General features: G+C 41.3%; 1 protein-coding gene across 3 annotated transcripts in view; it reads left to right on the plus strand.

The window, feature by feature from the left end:
• OSBPL10 (oxysterol binding protein like 10) overlaps nucleotides 1-20248 on the plus strand; it is a 271282-nt gene that overhangs the window by 121258 nt on the left and 129776 nt on the right. For all 3 annotated transcript variants that reach the window (XM_032459366.1, XM_032459364.1, XM_032459365.1), the window contains one exon: nucleotides 18225-18416. In XM_032459366.1, the coding sequence (XP_032315257.1) occupies nucleotides 18225-18416 (192 nt within the window). The remainder of the gene's footprint in view (nucleotides 1-18224; nucleotides 18417-20248) is intronic.

Genomic DNA, 20248 nt, shown 5'->3' on the forward strand with positions numbered 1-20248 from the left:
AGATACTGAGAAATAAGAGAATGGGGAGGATTAAGATGACTTGTGCGTGGGGCTGGGCGTGGAAAAGCCAACCTGTGGGCAGATGATGTAATTAGAAAGGGGAAAATGGAACACTGAGGGGCTCCTTTAAGCACAGGCATTTTATAGATTGTTGGAAATCTGGAGTTAGAGGGTTGACAGTGAGCATTTGTGATTCTCTGAGAAAAGGTGACCCTTGAAGACACAGTGAGGAAAAAAGCCCTTTGTAGAGAAAAGTACATGCAAAGAACTGCCCAGTGGACCTCAGGATCCTCCCCCCCCCCCCCCAGCTGGGTGGTGGAGGATAAGTAGAAGACATGGGTCAGAAGGAGGATGTGTGCTCAGATGCAGGAGGAGACTTGGGATGGTCTGTCATCCCAGGAGCTGTGAAAGATGAGAGTGCTCAGTATGGTATCAAAAGCTGCAGAAAATAAAGAAGGGTGACTGGGGCAAAGCCTTTTGATCTGCCCTGAAGAAGGTTATGAGAGCAGGATGTTTTTATTTAGCCACCAGCATTAGGTGAATTGTTCCAAGCAGGATTTTTAAAATAGCTGTTTCTTCATTGTGTTCAGTGGCCTCAGATTTGCCCTCTTCAAGGCACACGTCTCATCTTCTCAGTACGCTGACCTCAGTAGTGCAGGATCCCTCTCGAAGTCAGTAAGTGATGCACGGATGAGCCATGGAAACTCTACATGGGGGCAACACAGGGACCAAGAGAGCCCCCTGCGGTGCTGACAGAGGTTTGGGGATCTCTGAAAAGAATGAGTTCACCCACGCCTCCCTCTTTCTGGGGCACCTGGACTGATAGAGAATTTCAGATCTGGACTTGGGGGAGTGATTTGTGTTTGCCTTTTTTCCTTTTAATGTGTCTGTGCTGCCTGGAACCTGGGCTTGGCCGTCCCTCTGGGTGAAGGCAGAGACCTGCTTCCTACTGAGTTCTGCTCAGTGTGTGAGCCAGTCAGTGTTAGAAGGAAGTTCCACAATAATGTAATTAATTTGTTAGTTTAGCTTTTTGATTATGAAAGTAATGTAATTGGATATAAGAAAGACTGGAAAATAGAAGAAAGAACAGCATGGTCTCCCAACAGTAGAGCCACCACTGTTAACAATTTGTGATGGTTTTGGGCAAATATGTTTTGCTCCTGTATTGGTGGACTGAGTTCCTCTTTTGCTAAGAAAATTCGAGCTGCTGTTTAGAAATGCCTCCCAGTTTTTATCCAGTGGCCCTGCGTATACAGTTTTGCCTGCATTAAGGGGAAATAAGGGCAGCCTTATTATAAACTAAATTTCATTTACATGGAAAAAAGGAAAGTAACCCTTTCAGGATGAGTAGGAAGACGTGGGAGAGGCAGACAGATACAGACTGAACACGGAATTATCTGTGGAGGCTTGTCTGATTCTTAACATATAAATCTTTTTTTTTCCTTTTTAAAAAAACTGAAGTGAAATCAAATCAAATGACCATTTTTTGGGGGGGAGGTAATTAGGTTTTAAATTAATTTATTTTAATGAAGGTACTGGGGATTGAATCCAGGACCTTGTGTGTGCTAAGCATGTGCTCTACCACTGAGCTATACCCTCCCCTCCCTAAAATGACCATTTTAAAGTGGACAATTCAGTGACATTTAGCACATCCACAGTGTAGTGCTAGCACCACCTCTGTCTTGTTCCAGAACATTTTCATCACCTGAAAATGAAATCCTGGAGCACTTACTTCACATTTTCCCCTCCTCCTAGCCCCTGGAAGCCGCCAATCTGCTTTCTGTTTCTGTGGTTTTACCTCTTTTGGATATTTCATATAAATGGAATTGTGACTTTTTGTGTCTGACTTCTTTCATCTAGCATAATATTTTTTAGGTTCAGCCACATTGTCCCATGTATCAGTGCTTCATTCCTTTGTATGGCTGAATAATATTCCACTGTATGCTTATACCACAATTTGTCCATTCATCAGTTGATGGACATCAGTTTTGTTGTTTCTACCTTGTGGCCATCGTGAATAGCACTGCTAAGAATATTTGTGTATGTGTACATATATTTGTTTACCTGTTTGCAGTTCTTCTGGGTGAAGCATTAATCTTCCTCCTCCCTAGGTTATAAAATACATAGGTTAAGGCAGCCCACTTAGATGTTGGCAGTTCTCTGTTGGAACCCATGCATTTTGCTGCCTGCAAAGCACTTCTCTGCTTTGTATTGATTTTGGTCACAATCCCAAAGGTAATACATGGAGCCTCTTTTGCCCGATAGAGGGTGACTGGTGCTTGGTTACAGAAATCCTAGTTCAGCACCTTACATGTCTGGTGTAAAATATAAGACAAAATCTCATCGGTCTTGTCAACTGCTCATGGGTTGAAGCAGTCTTCTGCTCTGCCCATCAACAGATTTTAGCTCCATACCCCAGATCCTGGAGTCCCTGTCATTGCCTCTAGTACGGGCTGCCTTTGTTGTTTGGCTCAGAATCGACAGTCTAGGGCTGCTGGTGACTGTGGGGCTGTTAAACATTCAGCTCCCAACTGCCCTGGGCTTGTGTCCTGGAAATACCCGCCATGAACTTTTTAATCAGTTATGTTCTATTTACAGTGTCTAGATTGGGCCCTTGCCTGGAAATTTCTCTCTCTGTTCCTCAGTATAGCTCTGGAAAGATTTGGGGAGGAAATGAAATTTGACATCACGCCAGCTGGAACTTCAGTCTATAAGAGTAAATCCGGGCAGGAGCGAAAAGAAGAGGAACCTACAAATTCCAGATTTGATGACAGATTAAAGCAAGTGTTACCATTTTGGCTACTGTCTGGCACCCTGTGAAACAATGCATGCCTGTTTTAGGGAGGTTCTCTCAGAAAGCAGAGCCGGAGAGATGAAGGCTTGGGTGCATGATTGTGGAGTTAGGGAGACCAGCCAGAGGGAAATGTGGAAATTGACAAAGGCAACCAAAAGGTGTGTTACTGTGCTCATTACTGCTGTGGATGATTAAAGCAGAGTCCCACCAGTCACCCTTGTAGGGACCATATAGATGTGCTTCAGAATTCTCTACCCCAGGGACTGAAGATGGTGTTACTTGTCCACAGGCTCCCAGCTCCCACTGATCAACGGTTGCCCCGTGGGGGTATTAATTCTCTCTTGCACTTCTAGGTTTCCTCTTGTACCTGTGTTGTACCTGCTCATGAAAGTCGGTTCCCTTTGACTTTTGGCATTGGCTCCCAAAGAACAGCCCTAGCTCAGAAAGTAGGAGGTTGTAAATAGCACAGCCAGGGGCTGGTACTGACATCTGTGCTCCGCTGGTTACCTTAGCAATTGTGAAGTTGAAAGGTGGGCTGGGAGGATGTAAGGACACACACATGTCCAGCACAGGTCATTTCCACATCCCCCCATCTCTCTTTTGGTGACCACTACTGCTTTGTCTCTCAAAGCTTCAAGAATACCCAGGATTAATAGTGTCCGATCATAGTGGGAGTTTCTCAGCCAGTTTCTAAGTGAAGGTCATGTATTTGTCGCAGTCTCCTTAACCTCTTTTTTCTCTTCCATTATTCATTTTGATGGAATTAGGCCCATTGATCTGTTACAACCAATAGGTCTGTTAAAACTGTAGGAATCCAACTAGATTTTAATGCAAGACAAAACTTCCCTCAACAGGTAATAGTCTCTAGAGACAAAGAGGAGTGAGGGGCACGTGCCAGGAGTGACTAGGGTTGAATTTGCTCCTTCCTGAGGCCCAGGTCTGTTGGAACAGTGACATACTAGCTCAGAAGTGGTTGGAGTCCTAGGAGATGCTGTCATATTTCTGTAACACCCAACAACTTTGCATCTGCATTTCCCGTGAGGATCAGGCCATCTTCCTCCCTGTCCCCTGTGTATTAACATAGAGCTGCCCCGCCTGGATACAGATACCTGTTAGCCAATACCACCTCTCCTGGAGTGAGTCCAGGAGCCTGTCGCTGAGCCAGAATTGGTGCTAGTGAATTTGTGGAAACTGCTGTCTTGCCGCTCACTCATTAGAGAACAAGGCTTAACTCCGGGGCTGACACTCTGGGAGAATAGCTGATGATCTGGAGACACTGTCCCTTCATTAAAAACAGTTGTCTGAGGAGGTGGGGGCAGTAATAGCTCAGTGGTATAGCACTTGCTTAGCATGCACGAGGTCCTGGTTTCCACCCCCAGTCCTTCCACTGAAAAATAAAAATCTGGCTAAAGCTAGCAATCATAACCTATAATCTGTTTTGGTTTCTTTAAAGAAGAGGGCAAACTGATTACAGAATCCTTCCAGATTTTTAGAAATAGTTTCCAGTCTTGTGCAGTTATCATGACCACAACTAATTCAGTGGCAGTTTTTAGCAACTTACTTTTATTGACAGTTTCCAAGTCATCCAGCTCAGTTGCATAAAGACTTCATGATTTCATAAAGAATTCATAATATGTATGAATTATTTTTCGTATTTATTTTGTCAATTTACTCTTTAAATTATACAGTTAAACTAATATGTATAGCAGCATAAACAGAGTAGGGACCCAATGCAGTTGGCTCTTGGTCAACACCCAGCTCGGTGGGCCGGGTGGAAGTGTGCAGGCATCACTCCAGAGAGGCTGTGAGCCGTGAGCAGTCAGCACCTGGTGTGCCTCAGGCAGGAGGGTTCATGGAAGGAATGGAAAGTGGTGGGAAATCCAATTATCTGGTTAAACCGAGGACACTGAGAACATCCACTCTGCTACCTGATACCCTGAGATGGGGCATTGCAGAAATCCTCACATATAAAGTGGTCTAAACGTTTTTTTGGGTTGCTTCTAATGACTCCGTCCTCATACTCTCTGTGTGGAAATTACCAGCACCACTGGGAGTCCTGTGGGCTTTCCAGCTTTGCCAGAGACTCATTTGCTGGGCCAGGTCCTACAGGTTTCAGTGACTGGAATGATAGAGCCACGTGCTTAAACCACTTATACTTCTAGTGACTCCCTGTCTTAAACTCTTTGGTAAAAATTGAGAGACCTGAGAGTGAGTGAGGTTCTTCCTTTGTGGTCCAGAAATGAATTGTAAGCAAAGAAAAAAAAAAATCTTGTTTGCTTTGTATACTTGTCAAGTCCTGTGTCTGAATTCTTAAAAATCCTAGACACACAGGCAATCTACATTCCTTTGTGTTTTAAAAATCAGCCTAGCTTAGTTTTAGCATAAGCTTATAAACCTCTGGTTCATTTCTTTTTTGGTAAGAAGTGACTTAGGGAGACTTTGGGAGTGTTACATAGGTGTATCCTATATACCTGTGTGTTACATGCGTATCCGAAATGTAGCAGGAAAGAGGGGGGCAGATACTAATAGCTTCTAAGGTTCTGGTCAAATACAGTAGTTTCAGGAAAATCTCCCTGTTGACGCATAGGCTTATAAGGTTTCTGTGGCTTTTTGTGGCTGTCACACCCCCATCCACGTGGGTTACTTAGTAAGATGCTAATTTGCCCAGATTCCCTGAGTTATTAGCAAATCTTTCATTTTCGTCTGCACATCGTCAGTAATACCAGATTCAAAATAAGTTATCTGGAATTTATTCCACAGATCCTGTAGGATTCTGCATGCAGCTGAGGCGTGTTGACAGTGGCATGATGTAATTTTTTTTTTAGTGTGATACATTCTGAAACACAAATAAGAGCGTCCTTTTGAGCTTCACACTCTTGTGCCTGAGCATTTGGGAAGGAGATAATGATCTCCTCTCAGGAGATTGGAGTGCTTCTGTCAGAGATTAGTTATTGATTGTAGGAAAATCAAATTTGCTTCTTGAATTGTTCTGTCGTAGAATTGCACTGGACTTTTCCATCCCCATGGCTGGTTTGACCCACTGATAGATGACAGAAGTTTAAACATAAAATAAGAACTCCTTTCCCCCATGTTATGGGGTGATCATTTGTAGAATCCCTTGACATTCAGGCTCCTTTTGTTCTGATTCATTTCTGGCATAAATATCTTCTGGGTCGATTATATGGAGACATGAGAAGAAATAGAGGATGGAATAAATCATGAAATGCCCATTTGCAGGATAGCAGTAATATAATTTTGCCATGAAAATTACCCAGTAGAGATGATGCAAGCTGTGTAGACATATGTAAATTGTATGCAAATAATAATAATTGAATACCTGAATCTGGCCCTGAGGAGAAAAGCTTATTGGAACCCATTGTTCTCACTGGCTCATCAGTCCAAGTGCCCAAGTTAGCTCTGGGCATGCCAGGTGCTCTGACTTGCCTGGCCATTGTCTGTAATTTCTAGTCTTTGTTTGTTAAAAAAAATTTTTTTTTTACATGTTTTTGGAGAAGAGGGTAATTGGATTTATTTTTTTATTTTAATGGAGGCACTGGGGATTGAACCCAGGACCTCACACATGCTAGGGAGGCACTCTACCACTGAGCTAGATCTCATCCATCCCATTGTTGGTATTTTTTAAATTAAGTTTATGGCAGGGGAGCAATGCCGTAACCAGTGGTTAAAATTGAGGTTGGGGGGATTCATTGCTCTCATTTGCTGCATTCATAGCACTTGCAAAGTGAGGCCCTGGATCAGGATACACAGGGTACCCAGTGGCTGGTTGGACGCAGTTTCTGGGCTGGGAGAAGTCACAGTCTAGGGAGGACGGGGAGGCATAGACAGACTACTGGTAGATAAAACACAGTAAAGGCTACAAGGAACGTGACCTGTGTTTCATCTTTGACACCTGTAGGTGCACTGTGCATCAAACAGAGCCCTATCATTTGGGGTAATTGATTTTAAAAACATTTAAATTGATGTGTTTTTAGCCTTAGTGAGCTTATTGTCCAAGTATTTGAGAATTGACATGCTGTATGGGACTTTGATATTGAAAAGTAATTTTCCCCTCCAAAATGCTGACTAAGTGATCAGTTACAGTTTTAAAGAGTTGTGGTGACTCTTGGACCTCGCTTGAAGAGAATGAGTGATTCACTATAGCGAGGGTAGTGTGACAGCACAGACCAGGGAGCCAGGGTGCGTGGACTTGAATCCTGGCTCCGTTATTTATCAGCTGGGTGACCTGGGGAAAGATACTGCATCTTTCTCTACCTTATTTTCCTCATTTCTGACATGGAAATTATAGTATCTAACTCAGTATTATAAAGAGGAGTAAATGATGGAAAGTGTATACATAATACTTGATAACACATAGTGACTATCATGTAAGTGTTAACTATTATAAATATAATTAAAGTTTTAACCATCATTACTGGATCATGGCAAACTCATCAGTCCAAACAAGGCCTTCCTCTTAAAAAAAATAAAATAAAAAAAAAACCCCACCTTCTTATAATTGTCTTTTTTTCCCTGCTCCCATCCTCCTTGGCCCTGTTAGCATCAATTCTTGGATGTGATATGGGCCTTTGCTTGCCTTATATGTTTTAAATTTACCTAAGTGGTATTGTCTTGCAGCTCTTACCATTTTCTTTATAAACTTTTCTAACTCAGCAGCAGGTTTTAAGTCTTACTGATGTTGCTGTCATACCTGTAAGGCATTTCTTCTGACTGACGTGTGTGTATTAGTGTATGAAGAGTCTACATTTTATTCAGATAAACTCTTACTGTAAGTCTACCCCTACTTTAAGCTTTTCTTAACTGAAAAGCTTAAATTATGTGTTTTAAAAAAACTTTTTTTTGATATAAACTCAGCGTACACTCACCTACACTGCCTCAAACTTCTCCACCCTCATCACCTGTGAAGTCCTTGTATGTTCCTTGTAGACACACGTGACTGGGAGCATATTTGTTGAGTCTCTGCCTGGTAGAAAGCTTGGGGATTGTAGGGAACACACATATATATTTTCACTAAATTCTGTTCTGTTGCTCCCAAAATGGCTGCATGAGTTGACCATCCCACTAGCAATGCAGAGGGTGCCAGTTTCTTTCCATCTTTGCCATTATTTGGGGGTGTTATACTCTTTAATTTTGGCAAATCTGGTGAGTGTAGAATCTCTTAGTTATTTTTATTTTTTAGGTGGGGAGGTAATTAGGTTTTTTACTTATTAATTGGAGATACTAGGGTTTGAACCCAGGACCTCACGCATGCTAAGCACACACTCTATCACTGAGCTATACCCTCCCTGGTAGAATCTCCTAGGTATTTTAATTTGTATTTCTCTGATTATCTTGATACACTGTTAGACATTCGTGCTTCTCTTTGTGTATTTTGCCTATTCTTATCCTTTGCCCATATTTTACAGTGTTTTCTGACTTCTTTTTATAGGAGCTCCTTTTGTATTCCTGACATTAATCTGTCTTCTCCCAGTCTCTACACACTTGTTATCTTTGCCTACAGTGTCCTTGTTGCATAGAAACTCTTATTTGCAATGTAGTCAAATCCATCAAATTGTTCGACTTGTGGTTTGTGCTCTTGGTCTTGTTTAAGAAATGCTTTTCTACATGTTCCATAGCTGTTCTCCGATCTTGTGTCTGTTAGCTTGTAGTTTTACTTTTTACATTTAGATTTTTCCCTCTGTATGTGCCATGAGGGACAGTGCCAGTGATATTTTGGCTTCCTCAGTAGCATTTATTCTCCCCACTGGTTTACGGTGCTGCCTCTTGGTAGTATACTGTATGCTGTAGTATACCAAGTTCTCAGACATACTTAAACAGGTTCTTACACTCTCTTCTCTAGTTTTTCGTCCAGTTGCTTGTTCCTGCGTGAATACCATATAATCATTGTGGCTTTGTTTTTGGTTAGTACTTGTGTCTGGTGGAAGGGTTAGACCTCTCCTTTTTCAAAATTAACTTGGCCCTTCCCAAATCTTTATTCTTTTATTTCTGTATTATAATAAATTTGAGTTGCTCAAAAAATTCTACTGGAATTTTTATTAGCATAATTAGACAATATTTTGGGAGACCTGACATCTTTACCGTATTTGGGTGTCCCATTCATTAACCTGGTCTTATGTGTATCTCCATTTTCTCAATTCTTCATTGATTTCTTTTCACAGATTAAAAAAATCTTCTCCACAAAGGTCTTATATATTCTTTATTGGATTAATACCTAGTCATCATAGTTTTTATTGTTATTGTGAATATCTTATTTTTACTAGATTTTCTAGTTGGTTATTATTGATATAGAGGAATGCTATTGACTTTTTAAAGTTTATCGTACATCTGGCTACTTTGATGGACCCATTAGTTTTCTTGGTATTTTGTGGTAAAATGATCCCATCTATAGTCAGTGACATTTTTGTTCCTTCCTATCCTACCTCTTTCTTTCAGTTCCTGTGGTTAGTGCCTCCAGTACTATGTTAAATGGTGATACTATTGGAATCTTTTTCTTATTTCTAAAACTAAAAGCAATGAAACTAAAATTTCTATATTAAGTGTGGTGGTTGCTCTGGGTTTTTGGTAGTAGCTCTGACATAACTAAGAGAACTTCTTTCTAGTCTTTGTTTTCAGAATTGTTTTCCTATTAAAACGGCGATCAGCATCAAAAAGTCTGTTTCATGTTATTTACAAACAACAAGGACTATAGTACACAGTTATCCTGCTTTCAAAGGGGTGTTGCATGTATATTTTTATGGTGATAGGTGAGTGGGTGAGAGGAAAGATAAAAATGGATAATGAATATTAGCTTTTGTCCTTTATCAAATAATGGCAGCCTTGTGTCAGACACTGTTTTAAATAAGTCTTCATTTACTTGAGAAGGACCACCTAGAGGAGCTGAGTCACTAAGCATCAGGCTTTTAAAGTTAATTCTTCAATGAGACTTGTAGTTCGGGGTGCCCTTTGGTATATTTCATTTTACTTTTTGAGGCTGTAGTTTTTGGATCTGTAAAGTGGGAGGACTGGACTTGAGGTTTCATCTAGGTCTAAAATTCTAGAGTTCCACAGCATGAATGATGGAGAGGGTGGGGCTTGGACAGTAGAAAGAGTGAATATTCTTGCTTTCAGAATAAAGCATTGAAAAGGGATCTCTTGGTACTTGGAATCCCAAGGTCCCAAGCCAAGGATGTAGATGTGTGGAAGGTTTTGAAATTGCACATCACCACTTCTAGGTGGATCTGGAAGATGACAAAAGCTGGGAGAAATGGGGAAGAAAAGGATGGTGTGTGGTAGGGGGCAAGTGCATGAGACCAGTGCTTTCCACCCATTTGAGACCTTCAGCTTGACCTTGACAGAGTCTGGGCTACAGTATGGGGTTGGGGATTCTGGAGCGGTTGGATTAGCTGTTAGAGAAGAGTCAGCAGAATTTATTTGGGGGCTGAAAATGTTGGGAGAACAGGCAAGCTGAAAACATCATGTTTTCTTTCCATCTATTTACAGAAAATGAAAATATATGCATTTGCTTGCTCTGATTTTTCAAAGAGCTATCATTTGCATGTATAATCATGGGTGCAGGATGATATGTTTAGAAGCAAGCTAGAGAGTGCCTCTCTGGAGAAAACCACTATTTTTCCTTTGCACACATGTTTGCATGCATTTGTATGTGTATATTTTAAGAGAATACTAGTATAAAGTTAACAGGAAATGTTTAAGATGTGTTAAGATTTGCAAATGACAATGGAAGAAATTTCCTAGGCTTGGTAACTTAAAGTTGAAACTCCTGTTTCTGTAAGGAGCCACCTGATTTGGAAAAGGAGAGAGAGCTAAGTATACTTTTGAAAAGTTAATCATGGGAATGAACTTGGAAAATCTCCCAGTTTAAAAAAATCTTATTTCTACTTTACATCTGTTTGAAGCTGAGGTAACAGAATCTTAAAAAGCAAAAACAAAGAAAGAAAAAGCAGGGCAGGAGAGGAGGGAAATAGCTCAGTGGTAGAGTGCATGCTTAGAATGGACAAGGTCTTGGGTTCAATCCTCAGTACCCTTATTTAAAATAAATGAATAAATAAATAAAATTTTTAAAAAGGCAGGGCAAAAGAAGAGGTTTATATGAAGCTATTAAAAAAATAGCTAAATAGTGGAATAGATTCATTTTAAAAACAGTCCACATTTTATTCAGATGCTGACTGCCAGGAAACAAAATTCTGAATAATTTTAAGGACCTGAATGTACTATTTCAAAAATAGTTACGCTTTTCCTTTTTGGTTGATTTTTGAGGTATGTTTACTTTTGGGGAAAAAGGAATAAACCATAATTTTTATCTTAGCTTTCACATATTTAGAACTGGCACTTTTTTTTTTTTTAAGAGGAAGAGAGAGGGAGTGTAATGAAATGATTTTAGTTAGTTGAATTTGTTTTTCAAAATATATAACCAGGCTGATTTGATTTTTCTGTCTCCCCTGGGCTATTTTATTCTGAAATAGAGTGTCTTTTTTCCCTTCACTGTGAAAGAATTAAAGCAAGTGAGGAAAATATGTTCCAAAATTAAATGTCATTTGAAGGCTGTCATAATTGACTCTCAGCAGTTTTTCCGATCAGAAAAACTTCCTACAGTAGAAGTGGTTGCCACAAATGTATATTTAAGATATTTCTCCCACCCCTTACTCCTTTGCAGCTTTTTAATTTCAGCTTCAGAAAACCCAGTGATAAATTTTTGATACATGTTTTAAGAAGTTTTTAGGACCAGCTGATGATATTTTCAATTTGGGGTTTTGTCTGTATTCCAAAATCCTAATGGGGAGTGGCCCATTACTTATTGATACTAATCCTTTGCTCCTGGTACCCTTAGCATTGGAGTAATCTGCAGGCACTTTGTGTTCTTCCACAGATGGGTTTTCAAAAATATGAAGTCATCTTTTAAATGTACTTTTTCTCTGAAGCAAACTTATTTTTAATAATTAGGATGATTACTCTAAATTTCTTTCTTTTTTTTTAATTTTAGGAAGTTGAGGCAAGGCTATGTCTGCTGAAGGCTCTTGGATGTAAACAACCTTTAAATCATTTGACTCTGGGACCAGTTAACAATCATTCACCTACACAGTGCCTGAAAGGCCTCATTTTTATTAATTTATGAGTGATAATGATGACATTGCTTGCTTGCTTGCTATTGGCTTGTGCGTTTCCCATCTCTTCTCAAGTCATTCCCCAACAACCCAGTGATGTGGGTAATACTGAAATTTTAGAAAGTAAAAACCATGTTACTTTACTCGACCACACAACTCATGAGTGGTAGAGTGTGGATTTCAACCCAGGCCATTGACTAGAGAAACTGTGGTCTTCATCGCTCCCCAGCACCATCTTGTAGGGCTAGATCCTCTTGCTGCTCTCCTGGACAGTAGGACAGTGCAGTTACTAAATTGGTCAGGTCCTAGCTGGGGTGGTTCTTTTTCTGCTCAGATTTGCACAGCCAATGATGAAACCAAGTGCTGAGACTGGAGCAGCACAAGCTTTACTCAATGGCCAAAGAATAGAGAAGTGGGAACCTAGTTCACAAGTAAACTTCTCAACCCAATTCAGGTCGAGGCACTAAATATATGAGGATCGAGGTAAAAGGGAGGGAATTGGAAAGAGTGAGAGGAGTATTCATGATTTATCTAAGAACAGGGGTATGGTTTGGACCCGAAACTGATGCAGCCCTCATTTTCAGTTCTTGCATGAGCTTCTCCAGTTGTCATGGCAACTGTCAACTGTTATGGAGCTGGTGGGTGTGTCATTTAACAGCTAATGTGCTCAATGAAATTATAATGAGGCTCAGTCTACTGGAAGGCAAATCCTCCGCCATCTTGGACCTCATTGGTTCTAACCAGTTCTTTTTTTTTTTTTTTTTTTTTAACATTTTTTATTGATTTATAATCATTTTACAATGTTGTGTCAAATTCCAGTGTTCAGCACAATTTTTCAGTTATTCATGGACATATACACACTCATTGTCACATTTTTTTCTCTGTGAGTTATCATAACATTTTGTGTATATTTCCCTGTGCTATACAGTGTAGTCTATTCTACAATTTTGAAATCCCAGTCTATCCCTTCTCACCCTCCACCCCCCTGGTAACCACAAGTCTGTATTCTCTGTCTGTGAGTCTATTTCTGTCCTTTATTTACGCTTTGTTTTTGTTTGTTTGTTTGTTTTTGTTTTTGTTTTTTAGATTCCACATATGAGCGATCTCATATGGTATTTTTCTTTCTCTTTCTGGCTTACTTCACTTAGAATGACATTCTCCAGGAGCATCCATGTTGCTGCAAATGGCATTATGTTGTCGGTTTTTATGGCTGAGTAGTATTCCATTGTATAAATATACCACCTCTTCTTTATCCAGTCACCTGTTGATGGACATTTAGGCTGTTTCCATGTTTTGGCTATTGTAAATAGTGCTGCTATGAACATTGGGGTGCAGGTGTCATCCTGAAGTAGATTTCCTTCTGGATACAAGCCCAGGAGTGGGATTCCTGGGTCATATGGTAAGTCTATTCCTAGTCTTTTGAGGAATCTCCACACTGTTTTCCTTAGTGGCTGCACCAAACTGCATTCCCACCAGCAGTGTAGGAGGGTTCCCCTTTCTCCACAGCCTCTCCAGCATTTGTCGTTTGTGGATTTTTGAATGACAGCCATTCTGACTGGTGTGAGGTGATACCTCATTGTAGTTTTGATTTGCATTTCTCTGATAATTAGTGATATGGAGCATTTTTTCATGTGCCTTTTGATCATTTGTATGTCTTCCTTGGAGAATTGCTTGTTTAGGTCTTCTGCCCATTTTTGGATTGGGTTGTTTATTTTTTTCTTATTGAGTCGTATGACCTGCTTATATATTCTGGAGATCAAGCCTTTGTCGGTTTCACTTGCAAAAATTTTCTCCCATTCCGTAGGTTTTCTTCTTGTTTTATTTCTGGTTTCCTTTGCTGTGCAGAAGCTTGTAAGTTTCATTAGGTCCCATTTGTTTATTCTTGCTTTTATTTCTTCTAGGAGAAAAATTTTTAAATGTATGTTTGTTTGTTTTACTTTGTACGTTCCTCCTAAAACTTAGATAAGAGCAATTAGTTTCTATTCAAGGGAGAGGTAGGGGTATGATCCTCGTGGCCACAGCTTCTAGGGAACACAGGGAAGCCTCTAGGTAGTTTCTGCTCTAAGCTTCCCAAACTAGACTCTCTCTGGCTCATTGCTTGCTTCCCCTGGCCAGAAATAATCTTTCTAGTGCTGCTTCTCCCTTTCCCATCACGCCTTTCTTTCTTGCCAGTTTTGGCTAGTACGTACAAAGAGTATGTGCTTTCCTCGAAACCTTGGGAAATTTAGGGATCCAATGAAGAAAGTAGGGAAAGACCCAGAGGCTGGTGATTATCATGAAGCCTGTTTGCATGTGGGTTGCCTGAGCTTCCACTCTGTGTCTTACCTGCCACCTGTTCCCTTTTTTGGCATCACTTCATTTGTCAGGCAGGCACCCTGTTTCCTTAGTCCTGCTCGCTGAGGTTGGGGACACAGAGGGTGACTCTCCTAGAGAAAGGGTGAATCTCACTCCTGCACAGGAGCAGTTACCCGTTTGCCTCAGAATTTTCCACAGATGGCACACTCGGCATTTCCAGTCACCCCGTTGAATTCAGTATTTGGAGCAAAAACGTGACATGTTGTTCCTCAAACTCTGATAATATTTTATGTTAAATTAGTAGCAAGAAGGAGTGTGTATGCCGTCTAAGCACAATTTTTAAACATAACCTGGAAATTCTAGACAGGCTGCCTTTTGGAAAGAGCCCGCTCATTTGTAGTGGTTGCAGTTTGCTGACTCTTCTGCCTCTGTCTCAGTGCCTGATGACCTATAGGGTTTACCAGGAAGGAGACTCTTTTTTGCTCATTTACCCTAAGAAGAGGCATAGATGTGAATTAAACCATGAGAAACATGCAGTCAATGGGAAAGTAAAGGTTTTCGACTCATTTTTACTGCTTGGGAATTCCTGTGACAGCCATTAAGTAATGATCAGGGGTTGGGCCTCCACCGCAGAATTATCTGGCTCCGAGGTGATGTTCCTGGTTTGTTGCTGTTTACAGTGATACTCCTGCAGACAAAGGTGCCGGTTGTCATAGCAGGTCTTCCTGACTTCTGGTGGGTTCTCATTCAGTTCAGCTTGGAAGTGCTGTTCCCTCACAGTCAGTGCGATTTCACTGCTGACCATACAGGTTCTCCAATAAGTAATTATGTTCCTGGGCTTCATCACAGACTTTGATCCTGTAGAAAATAAGGACCTGGTCAGTGACTGCTTATGATTTTGTGTTAAGCCACTTCTTAACATTTTAAAAATCAGTAAGGCCTTCATCGATTGAGTTTTAAGTGGTGTAAGGAAAGAAACAAACTTTGGCCGCGCAGCTCTTGCAGGGCAGGCACTATGCTGAGCATTTTATGGGCATGATCTAATTTAATCCTCATGATGGCTTTTAAGGGTCAGGATTAGTATTCCTTTTTTAAAGATTAGGAGATTGATGCTTAATAAGAAAGCTTAAATAACTCAGGTGAGGTCACACAGCTAGAATCTGGTAGAGCTGGGAGTTGGAGGAACCTGGCTGTCTGGCTTCAAAGCCCAGTGAAAAATCTGCTTTTTCTTGAGTTGGAATAAGCCTCCCAAACCATCAAATGCATTTCAGTAGACTCTAATGCTCAGACAAATTTGCCTCTTTTAAGTATTAAAGACAAGCTTCTTTTCTCCTCTTCACTCCAAGTGAGAAGATTAAAGCTGAAAATAGATGATTATTGTATGTCATTGTGATCAAGGTTATGTAATTCTTAGACCATAGATTTTTCTGCTTACCTACATATGAGGTTGTTTACAAGCAATACACTGGCTCCTGACTTCATCTGTATTCCTACTGATTCTGTCCAAATTCAAATCCAAAGAACTTTACAAGCTACCATGGTATTATTGCAAGGTAATGCAAAACTCTGATTTCTACCCCGGCTCCCACCCTGCTCCCCAACCCCTTGGAGATTGGTAAAATTGCACGTCATTCACATTTAATACTTCAGAGCTGTGACTGTTGCCCAAGGCTGGAGGCTAAGACTGCTTTGAGCGTCCTGTCTGGGCTGATTTGTACCCCATCCCAGTCTCTGTCTCCTCAGATTCTACTCAGACTTCATGTCCTTTGCCCTCAGAACAGTCTCCTGTGATGAAGTCAGCATGCCTTGGGCTTTCTCTTCTGCACTTTGGCGTTTTCTGGCTGCACTGCCAGCTTTGCACCTTGTCATGCACTTCCTTGCTGTGTGTGTGTGTTTGTCTGTCTGTCTGTCTGTCTCTGTTCTGCTGTCTCTCTGTCTGTACTCTTAAATCCTCATGCATCTTTGATGAAAGACGATCTCATACATCTCCCATTTCTCCTTGACTTCACAAAATGAGACCTTTTTCCTGGTGCCTACTAGGTGTTCAGTACATATTTGATGACTGAAATACAGAAGCTGGCATGAATCCGACATAGCATCTAACTGCCTTTTCTCAAGCTGACATGAACTATAGAAACATTTAGAATGCAGACTTATGTAGAATTTAGAAAAATTTGGGTAGAGAATCCATTCACATGGCTTAAAATGAAAGAAGATAAAAACTACACAGTGAAAAATCTCCTTCCCTATTCTTACTGTCTCATTCCTGGCTTCTCCATGAAGAAGTACCATGTTAGGTTTCTAGAGTATCCTTCTAGAGTATTTTTTTAACTGATAATTTTAAACAAATTATAAAAATACTCATTTTCCACCTTCGACACAGAACTTTGCATGCTGTATAGCAGTTACACACCTTACTTTTTTCACTTAACTGTATGGTATAGAGATTTTTTTTTTCCAGACCAATCCCTGGAGACCTTTCTCATTATTCTTACATCCTGGTAGCATGCCACCATGTAGTGGTGTGGTGTCTTACTTAACCTGTCCCGTGTTGATGGACATTTGGGTGATTTCCCATCCTTTGCCATTCAACATGCTGTGGTGACTGATGGGTACCTACGCCATTTCACCTGGGTGCAGGTGCATTGAAGGACACGTTCCCCAACAGAGCATTGCTGGGTCACAGGTGGGTGCATTTGTGACTGCGACAGGTACTACCAGGTTGCCCTCCTCAGGGTTTTTGCCACCTTACTCGTCCCTCCCACAAACCCATCTCTCTATAGTCCTGTCAGCTGACTCTGTACTCATACTTCTGGATTTTTGCTGATGGGTGAAAAAAGGTGGTATCTAAATGTGGTTTGAATTTACATTTATCTCATGAGTACAATTGGACGTTTTCATATGGTTTAAGGGTCACTTATGTTTATTTTTGTGTGTAAACTGTCAGTTCATATCTTTTGCTGTTTTAATAGTTTGCTGTTCTCATCAATTCCTAGGAATTATATTCCTACTTATAAATTAGAATGATGAGCCTTTTTTTCTGTGAAACTATTGAAAATATTTTCCATAATTTATCATTTGGCTTTGTTGGTGGCGGGAGTGGGTTTTTAGAATTTGTTTCCTGTGCAGAAGTTTTCAGTGTTTAGGTAATCAAATTGGTTGAGCTTTTATTTTATGGCTTTTGGATTTCCAGGTGTTAGGCCTTTTCTACCCCAAGGCTATATGTTTTCTTCTAGTGCATTTTCTTTTGTTTTTTCCTAGTCTTTGATCCATGTGGGGCCTGTGACCTGAGAGATAAATCCAACTTTGTTTCTCCGATGGCTGCCCAGTTATTCCAACACCAGTTATTGAAAAATTCATCTCCTCTAAGTTGAGGTCCCTCCTTATCATAGACTCAGTTGTTATTTGGATGATATGTTACAACACGATGAAATAGTAGCCCTGCACTAACCAGTGGGGATTCATGGGTGGATAACTTAGTACCTTCATTTGCTCATGCAGCATATAATTTAGTAGGTACTTAATACGTTAAACAGTCATTATGTGACAAGTCTTGGGGATATAAAGATGAATTGGAAAAAATCTCTGAAAGTTTAGCTGGACAATGAATGTAACCTTGATACAGGAGAATAAGAGTGTAGAGAGGCTGGGACAGACCAGCTGCTTTCCACAACACAGAGCACTGAGCTCTGAGTTTGCCAGAGGGAGGAGGAGGCAATTAGGAAGAGCAGCACCGGGAGCTCATGGTTTTGGGGGCCTCGGAGTAGCTCTTCACAGCCGTGGTGTGGGGCAGGAGACACTGCTGGCGAGGAGACCAGAAGTGGGGGTACTGGAGATAGTCTCTCTGGAGTGAGCGAGGGTGGGATTTGGGCATGGAATACTGTCGTACCTCCCCAAGCCAGCATCCCTCTAAAGACGGAGGGTAAAGACCAAGCGGTGGGAAATAAATGGAAGCCAACACTTGGTTGTGCTCTGCAGGCCAGTGGTTGACTTTTGACACCTGTTGCTTGTTCTAGACTCCTCCGAGCGCCCGGAGCCGAAGTCTCACTTTGCTTCCCCACGGGACACCCACTTCTGCGTCTCCCTGTAGCCAGCGACACCTCGGCGCGGGAGCCCCCGGTGTCATCACCATCACGCATCACAAGTCTCCTGCGGCCGCCCGACGAACTAAGAGTCAGTACTCCGGCCAGCTTCACGAAGTCAGAGAGGTAGGCCTTGTTCCCCACTGGGTCGAGTGGTCCACGGGAGGTGAGGGTGCAGGCTTCTCTCCTTGTGTACCAGCTAGGCTGGCAGAGAGAGAGGACTGGAAGTAAACCTCCCAGATGCAGCATGACAGTCCCTACTTGGCTTTCAAACAGTAATTATTTCTGTGTCTTAGGTCAAGTGAGTTGTTACGTGCCCTCTGCCAGAGCTCAGGAGGCAGAGGATGCACCACCATAGGAAGGCGGAGGGAGACAGAAGGGCAGTCCATTGAGGTGTCTCCATGCTCAGCAAGAGGAGACGACAAAAAGTGGGCAATGAGGCAATAGCTGAGGGCGTTTGCAGACTCAGGAAGCAGTGGACCTAAAGCTGGTTTTGCCTCTTCTGCTTCACTCTGTGAAGCGCTTACTCCCTTTTACCATCACAGACACACTCCCAGGTGGTGTAGGACAGTGGGAAAAAAACAACGCTGCCCTCGGGGGCAGAAGACTGTGGTCTTAAAGCTTTGAACCTGAGTTCCTGCATCCGTGAAATAGAATAAGAGTCTTACCCAGCCCCTCAGGGAGACGAGAGGTCACTTGTGAGGATGCCCGGGAAAACCCTTCAGCGGTGAGCACCTTTGGAACGTCGAGGGGTGATGTTTTGTTTTTACTTTGGATGCGCTGGGAAGTCATCGGTTTGGGGATCCCGGGTCCTTAGTATTGATCTTACCCTTTGTGACTGTTACGGAGAACAGACCGCATAAAGTAAATGGTCTTGGTTTTCTAACTTCTGATGAGTGCTGAGACTTTTTCTCTGGGTGTCCTCTTGGAAAGTAGAAGAGCCAGCCCTTTGTGTCGGCAGGAGAACGGGGCTCCTTGAATAGGATGCTGGGATCAGCACGCATCTTACTTTAGTTTTTAGCTGCTGTGTCAGCTGGCTTATCTTGTTCTAATACTGACCCAAGACAGAACATCTGAACTCTTCTGACTGAAATCTGTAGATGCATATGAAAGACGTTTTGGACTAGGTTTACACACGTGTATACTCTTTATTGCCTGATAAAGAAAAGATACAGTCAGATGCTCCCTTGGAAATAGTCACTCTGATGTGAAAAAAGTGTTTGGCTCTGAGTTTATTGTTGCTACATTGGATGATATGAGGGATGATTGTCGTGCTCATGGATATGCAGCTTTTACCTTGTCATTAGCACCTTTTCAAACACCTGAATCATGGAAAAACTTTGAATGTATACAGTAGAATAGAATAATTGTGTCCATCACCCACCTTAAATAATGCCAACCTTCTGTTCTTACTTCATCTATTTTTCCCCATCATTTTTTTTGGGGGGGGGGCTGGAGTATTTTAAGGAAATCTTAAATATTTTATCATTGCCAGTAAATGTTTCAGTATTTAATAGATAAGGACTTTTTAAAGTCCTTATCTAAATTAATAGGGGAAAAAAACAGCATAACCACAATACTGTAATGTCGCTTTCATGGAAACCTCATTGCAGATATTTTCTGCAAGTACTTTAGAGACTTTGACCTTTAAAAAAAAAAGCAAGTTCATAAGAATACTTACTGTTATAAGTGTTGTTTGAAGCCCTGGTACATATGGAAGAAAAGGCAGTGTTGGGGGAGAGGGGTGGTTCTTGTGTTTAGTGAGGAGTGGCTGAAATTAAAGTTGAGGTACTTGGCTTGATTTTTAGGAGCATTTGATTCAGTAAAATGCCAGAATCTTTTATTTCTCCATTTTGACATCATTCGGCTGTTTGTTATTATTATTTGTTTCAGTGGAGGTACTAGGGATTGAACCTAGGACCTCATGCATGCTAAGGATGCACTTTACCACTGAGCCA

The sequence above is a fragment of the Camelus ferus genome, chromosome 17, assembly GCF_009834535.1.
Source record: "Camelus ferus isolate YT-003-E chromosome 17, BCGSAC_Cfer_1.0, whole genome shotgun sequence".
In the NCBI taxonomy this organism is placed as follows: domain Eukaryota; kingdom Metazoa; phylum Chordata; class Mammalia; order Artiodactyla; family Camelidae; genus Camelus; species Camelus ferus.